Source organism: Alosa pseudoharengus, unplaced genomic scaffold (genome assembly GCF_046254945.1).
Source record: "Alosa pseudoharengus isolate Yale_2024_CS ecotype anadromous, Long Island Sound unplaced genomic scaffold, YU_APseudo_1.1 YU_APseudo_1.1_scf_10, whole genome shotgun sequence".
Taxonomy (NCBI): Eukaryota; Metazoa; Chordata; class Actinopteri; order Clupeiformes; family Clupeidae; genus Alosa; species Alosa pseudoharengus.
The window spans coordinates 42,045,814-42,053,399 of NW_027468565.1; the positions used below are offsets into that span (position 1 = coordinate 42,045,814).

The 7,586-nt window shown below is 44.2% G+C and overlaps 1 protein-coding gene across 1 annotated transcript in view; it reads left to right on the plus strand.

Annotated features, from left to right (window-relative positions):
- LOC143109539 (NUAK family SNF1-like kinase 1) overlaps nt 1-7,575 on the plus strand; it is a 28,338-nt gene extending 20,763 nt beyond the window's left edge. The window contains exon 7 of the mRNA XM_076272311.1: nt 2,801-7,575. Within this exon, the coding sequence (XP_076128426.1) occupies nt 2,801-3,849 (1,049 nt within the window). The 3' untranslated portion in view covers nt 3,850-7,575. The remainder of the gene's footprint in view (nt 1-2,800) is intronic.
- The last annotated feature ends 11 nt before the right edge of the window (nt 7,576-7,586 follow it).

Genomic DNA, 7,586 nt, shown 5'->3' on the forward strand with positions numbered 1-7,586 from the left:
TAAATAGACCACTCAGTCTTCAGGTGAGACATCCTGATAACACTCCATTAAATAGACCACTCAGTCTTCAGGTGAGACATGCTCCTCCTGATAACACTCCATTAAATAGTCTTCAGGTGAGACATGCTCCTCCTGATAACACTTCATTAAATAGTCTTCAGGTGAGACATGCTGATAACACTCCATTAAATAGTCTTCAGGTGAGACATGCTCCTCCTGATAACACTCCATTAAATAGACCACTCAGTCTTCAGGTGAGACATGCTCCTCCTGATAACACTCCATTAAATAGTCTTCAGGTGAGACATGCTGATAACACTCCATTAAATAATCTTCAGGTGAGACATGCTCCTCCTGATAACACTCCATTAAATAGTCTTCAGGTGAGACATGCTGATAACACTCCATTAAATAGACCACTCAGGGCCAGATGTACGTACATTTGCGAACGTAACATTATCAGCGCCATGGACAAACCGCAGACTGCGAACGCTGACAGACCCAAGTTTCCGTCGTATTTATCAATCGTTCAATCCTTGGTGTAAACTGCGCCTTTCTCTGCCTCTCTCCGCCCATAAACGCAATTTACGAACGTCCACAACTGAATGGCAGAGCCTACAAGCGCAGTTGAATGAAGTTAACTGATGACAACATTAAAAAGAATCAAACGTTTAGCGATCATGAAATAATACCATAGATAAGATGTCAACGAGCAGGGAGATAATGAAGATCAGTAGTTCTACTCAAACTACTTGTGAACGTAGGCTATGGAAAATTGGTCTAATCTAGCAAGTAGGAAAGTTTAAGTGAATGACGTGAAAGTGAAAGTAAGACATTCGAAAGGCCAACGAAAGTTAATGTTGCTTTTGATAGTAGCCTACAAAGACTTGCAAAACTGGTGCTCTAATTAGCGATTCTGTTGTCTTTGAAAGGTTCTCTTATTGAAGCATTGAACTTAATTTTGGATTAACACCTGCTTTTACAAGGCGCAAGTATTTAGGCGCAGAATAGACTTAGCTTTCAGGAGCAGTCTTTGTACATACCGCGGAAAACATAATTAGGCGCTCTTTACTCTTCCCCTCCCATCTTTTTGCGCTAAACTCCCACTTTCCCCTGGATCCTCCCATGAATGCATATGCATGACATGAAAAGCGCAATTAGACATTTTCAGCTCCCGCGACAGGCAGATTGCGCTTTTACCTCATTGCGGCCTGTTTGTACATACCTCACAATGATTTTAAACGCAAGTTGCGAAACAAATACGCCTGAAGTGGGCGCAAAAGCGTTAGTACATCTGGCCCTCAGTCTTCAGGTGAGACATGCTCCTCCTGATAAATAGACCACTCAGTCTTCAGGTGAGACATGCTCCTCCTGATAACACTCCATTAAATAGACCACTCAGTCTTCAGGTGAGACATCCTGATAACACTCCATTAAATAGACCACTCAGTCTTCAGGTGAGACATGCTCCTCCTGATAACACTCAATTAAATAGTCTTCAGGTGAGACATTCTCCTCCTGATAACACTCCATTAAATAGTCTTCAGGTGAGACATGCTGATAACACTCCATTAAATAGTCTTCAGGTGAGACATGCTCCTCCTGATAACACTCCATTAAATAGTCTTCAGGTGAGACATGCTCCTCCTGATAACACTCCATTAAATAGTCTTCAGGTGAGACATGCTGATAACACTCCATTAAATAGTCTTCAGGTGAGACATGCTCCTCCTGATAACACTCCATTAAATAGACCACTCAGTCTTCAGGTGAGACATGCTCCTCCTGATAACACTCCATTAAATAGTCTTCAGGTGATACATGCTGATAACACTCCATTAAATAGTCTTCAGGTAAGACATGCTGATAACACTCCATTAAATAGTCTTCAGGTGAGACATGCTCCTCCTGATAACACTCCATTAAATAGTCTTCAGGTGAGACATGCTCCTCCTGATAACACTCCATTAAATAGTCTTCAGGTGAGACATGCTGATAACACTCCATTAAATAGACCACTCAGTCTTCAGGTGAGACATCCTGATAACACTCCATTAAATAGACCACTCAGTCTTCAGGTGAGACATGCTCCTCCTGATAACACTCCATTAAATAGTCTTCAGGTGAGACATGCTGATAACACTCCATTAAATAGTCTTCAGGTGAGACATGCTGATAACACTCCATTAAATAGTCTTCAGGTGAGACATGCTCCTCCTGATAACACTCCATTAAATAGTCTTCAGGTGAGACATGCTCCTCCTGATAACACTCCATTAAATAGACCACTCAGTCTTCAGGTGAGACATGCTCCTCCTGATAACACTCCATTAAATAGTCTTCAGGTGAGACATGCTGATAACACTCCATTAAATAGTCTTCAGGTGAGACATGCTCCTCCTGATAACACTCCATTAAATAGTCTTCAGGTGAGACATGCTGATAACACTCCATTAAATAGACCACTCAGTCTTCAGGTGAGACATCCTGATAACACTCCATTAAATAGACCACTCAGTCTTCAGGTGAGACATGCTCCTCCTGATAACACTCCATGAAATAGTCTTCAGGTGAGACATGCTCCTCCTGATAACACTCCATTAAATAGACTTTAGACTTTAGGAGGTACAGTAACCGTTTCAAAAGACTCTTTTGCATCTATATACAGTATATATCTGCATCTATATACAGTATATATTTGTACATTTGTACTTGACCATGTCAGATACATGAAAGTGTGTTTTCTGTGACTAAAGTGCACTTAGTAAAGCGCTTGTTTGGTTTTGTGTTGCTCTGCCAGACGCCCGCGGTCTGATCCGCTGGATGCTGATGGTGAACCCTGAGCGGCGTGCGACGGTGGAGGACATTGCCAACCACTGGTGGGTCAACTGGGGCTGGAAGAACAGCGTGTGCGACTGCGAGGCCCAGCGGGACGCAGGCTCTCCCATGCTGGCCCGCTTCATCGACTGGCAGAACCGCGCTGAGCCCCGGCCCAGCAAAGCCACGCGCCCAGAACAGCTGCTGCTCGTCCGCCAGCGGCCCAAGAAGTCCAAGAAGGAGAATGACACGGGGGCGCCTCACTGTGGCGAGGAGGACAACCTGGAGCTGAAGCGACCCAAGGGGATCCTGAAGACCAGGCCGTCAGACGAGCAGCACTCCCCTAGTCTGGAAGAGATTGATTTAGGTCCTGCTGCCGACGTTCCCAAAGGGGACTTGATAACTGGTGCTAGAGAAGAGGAAGAGGGGCCTCCACTGATGGGAAGCTCGCCCACCAAAGCAGTGCCTAGTCTCCCCAAGAAGGGTATCCTGAAGAATAACCAACAGCGTGAATCAGGGTACTACTCCTCGCCAGAGCGCAGTGAGTCCTCCGAGTTGCTAGGGGGCAGCATTACACCTCTCGTGGCCAGTTCGCCGCCGAAGAGGGCCGTGGGCAGAAAAGGAATCTTGAAACGCAACGGCAAGTTCTCCACCTACAGTGCCATGCCGTCCATGAGCGTACTGGGCGAGCCGTCGTCCTCTGCTGACGCCGGCCTGTCCCGCAGCCAGAGTCGCCCGTCCAGCATCGTGGGCGAAGACAGCGTCGTCCTCGCCAACAGCTCGTTCAGCGGAGCCGAGTGGCCGCCCTCCACCCCGAGGCCCAACATCAGAGGCTGTGTGTCCGCTGAGAATCTGCTTCAGCTGGCCAAGTTCAAGGGCCTCCAGACGGCACCGCCTCTCCCTGGGGCCAAGTTCGGCCGTAGCCCCCAAAGCTCCCCGGGGGACAACGGCAGCTTCTCCCTGCTGGGCGACCTGGACGACATGACTCAGGTATACCAGCAAGCCCTAGACATCAGCAGCAACCTGACCTAGAGGGGAGATGAGAGAGAGAGAAGGTGAAAGAAAGAAATAAAGAAAGAAAGAATGAGAGGGGATGAGGGGGGTATGAGAGGGTTGATGGTACCATCTGACTGTCAGTGTGGTGGGTATGTGAATGTCTTTGCGTGCTCTATAATGACGACCAGTGTGGTGCTGGGAAATGCTTATGGGAATAAAGCGCTCCGCTGTGGGATCCAATCATGCAGGAAGCTGTACTTACTAAGACAGACGCACACACACATATTGTAAGTCTCATAGACAGGAGAAGAGTAGGGGGAAGGGAAATGTGGTACAATGAGAGTGGCTCCAGTCTATCTCCCTAGCTCAAGTGCTGCAGCCAAATGTTTACATGTTCATTTGAAAATCAAGAAGTAGAATCACAAACACAAGACACCATGCAGTGGTAGACTCTAAGAAACAGGGGGGTAAAACCGCTCGCTGAGCAAAGAGAGTCAAACTGAGTTTACAAAGGCACCTTAACACTCACCCAGAGCTCATGTTTTTGTGATCTTTGCTTCCTGTAAATGAAAAAAAAATGAAAAGAAAAGAAAACAAACCAGGGTCTTGCTCCAAAAGAACTATCATTGTTAATTATTTATTACTATTTAGCGTAGATGTAGTGATACCAAACTGGTGTGGTCTGGCTCTACTGGAAGAGTGGATGAGCTCAATGTCTCCAATCCCTTTGTATGGAATTGACATATATGATTATTGTGTTATTCAATTAACTGACCTAGCGTATTCGATATATCTCGAAGACCGCATATGTAATACAAGGGGTCACATATATCACGCATATATGTCCTTAAGCATATGTATGGTTTGTATGGGAACATGTAGGAAGTGCCTTTTTTCAATTCATATGAAATTGTGTATGTCATTTCCTAAAAGTGGAGAGAGAAATGCCAGGTTAAGCCATCACCAGATGTGCTCTTTAAGTTGTGTTGAATGTGGAAAAGACCCAGGACCTCAAGGCACCGAGCCTCTCTTAGGGATGTCAAAGGTTACAGTGCCAAATAGGATCCGTAGTCACATCTGCAGCTCCTGTCTGTGCAAAAGCCATGTTGTCATAGTCACCCGCTTCTCAAACCCACCTCACAGGCCACATGGATCTTGTGCCTTGTTTGTTTGTTTGTTTTGTTGTCTGGGCGGCCTCTTGACTGGACATTCTGGACACACTCACCTTAGCCCAGCTTTACAAAGGTACAAGTCTCAGACGCACTCTCAGTTCCTAGGAATGTTCTTTTTTTGGGGGGGGGGGGCATAATTTGCTTTTCTACTTTGTTTTGTCTGGAGGGCCCTGAAGTGGACCTTCTGGTTTAAATCCCCCCCCCCCCCCCCCTTTGTCTTTAGAGGAGCCATTTTCATACCGATTGATTGGTAGCTACAAGAGTGAGCAGGGTGATTACAGCACAGGAATTTGGGGGGGGGGGGGGGGGCTGCATGATGTTTAGTCTGTTATTATAACATGTCTTAAGCAAACTTTGAAACTAGATCTGTTTGAGAAAATAAAAAAACAGATATGCTGGGATGGAGTGATGAGAGGGCACATTCCAGTCCAGACATGTGGGCACAAGAGATCTTATCAGCGCTAGACTTTGTGGCTTTTTCAGTGTTTGTCACTATTTCTTATTAAGCAGGGCAAAACATTTAGTTGAATGTGCTTTTCAATCAAAAATGCTGTAGATTTCATTTTGTTTATGTTTTGAATCTTAGCAAGAGAAATAGAGAGTAAGAGTGAAGTAGAAGTCAGAGGTGGAGAGAGAGAAATGGGTAGAGCATCAAGTTGATGTAGACAGTAGATGGGAAGAGATTGTATACTGTAGATGGGTCAGAACTAGAAAGATGTTGTTGTTGCCGTGGTTAGGCGGCATAGGAAGGAAAGATAAATGTAAGTGTTAATGAAATGAGTACCAAAGGAAGGTAGAGACATGAGACAAAGTAACAGAATGTTTGCTATGAAGCCAAAGAGGAATGAAAGCTTTATATGCTTGTTCATTTTGTAGCTTGTGAATGTACAGTATGTAGTGGTAGTACCTCAGTTGAGTAGGATTTGAGGAGCCTTAAGTTTTGAGGTTTTAGTTTGGAAAGCCACAGTTTGGGTGGTCAGCAGGATGGGGAGGTCAGGGATGTGTCCAGCTGGATGGATATCTGTCACTCTTCGGGAGATAGATGAACCTCTACACACCAAACCAAACCAAAGCGCAAAGAGTCAATGCCCATTAATGAGAGACTAGCCCTCGCTAGCCATTACTGTCCACACAGCAGAGAACAAATTCTCCATGAGTGTGTCCTGGAAGTTTAGTGACACTGCTATGATGCTGGGTTCTGTTGAGAACAGTGGGGTGTAGAGAAATGCAGTACTTGGAGTACCTTGAGAGAGCGCTCGTTTGGAAGGGTCTTGACCACCAATATGGCAAACCCTGAAAGATGACAAATGAAAACTCACTGTGCTCATCCAAAGGTTGAAGTGTGTGACAGAGGTCCTGGGTATTGTTCAAAAAGAAACACCTATTGTGTATCATATTATTGTATTGCATTTTTTTTGTATTGTATTGTATTGTCAACTGGATTTACAGTGATGAAATTATACTATGTTAGTATTTTTAAATACTTCTCTGTTTTTGATTCTCCAAAATATAGAATCTTTATATTGCTTTATGTTATGGCAGAACCCTGTATGTGTTTGTAGAGTCTAGTTAGCATCAGAGGCCCCTCCTTGCCCATGTGAAAGAGTAGTGGCTGAAACCATCTAGTGTTTGTCAGTGCATGCACACCATGTGCAAAAAGTGAATGAGCAACTGCTCAAACAGTCCGGCGGACTGGTCAAAACCAGGGTTAAGGGGGCAGTAAGCCATTTTGTTCTGCCCTTGTTATCATTTCAGTCTACTGACCTATTTACCATAGTACGGGGCCTCTTTAAAACGTACCTGCTTTGAAACACTCACGATCATCGTCACTATGAGATATATGAGCGATGCTGGCTGTGTTAGCTGAGTCTGGGCACTGTTTAACACCACACTGACATGCCATGTCTACGACTACACAAGCTCACACTTAGCATGAGATACTGTACATCTTCACTCTAACAGAGTCTTTTTAGCATGAGATACTGTACATCTTCACTCTAACAGAGTCTTTTTAGAGCAACATCGGGTCACAAATTAGTAGACAGATTCATAATGCTTCTGCCAAACTGGAAATAACTGGTGCATACTCATTAGTTAGCAGATGGCCTAATCATAGGAAAACTTGACTGGATATTGTTATGACAATAATTATAGTATTATGTTATTTAAGTATTACTTTGTTATGGTTCATTACTATTGTTGGCTAAAGCCGCAATTATCTTTTTTTTTTAAGTTTTTTTTTCCTTGTTGAAAACCTGGACTGCCAAGGTGATTTGTGTTCAGTGCCTTTGCTATCTTTTATGATCATGATCATTCATTTTTGATAAGGAAAAATAAATACCATTGTGTTTTTATACGCCTATTTATTGGTGGGGAAGCCATGTTGTTTGACTTAATGCTACTTACCCATGCCATCCATGCCCAAGCCAAGCCTGTACTCACACATTTGTATTGACATCAGTTGTGGTGACAGTAGAGAGCATGTTTTTACTGTGCGTTTAGGAAATTGATGGTGGTAGTTTGTAGGTGACTGGGAGATGGTAAAAGATGTGTCTTCCTTTTATGTTCATTCAAAACCACTGTAACACCAACTTCAATAAA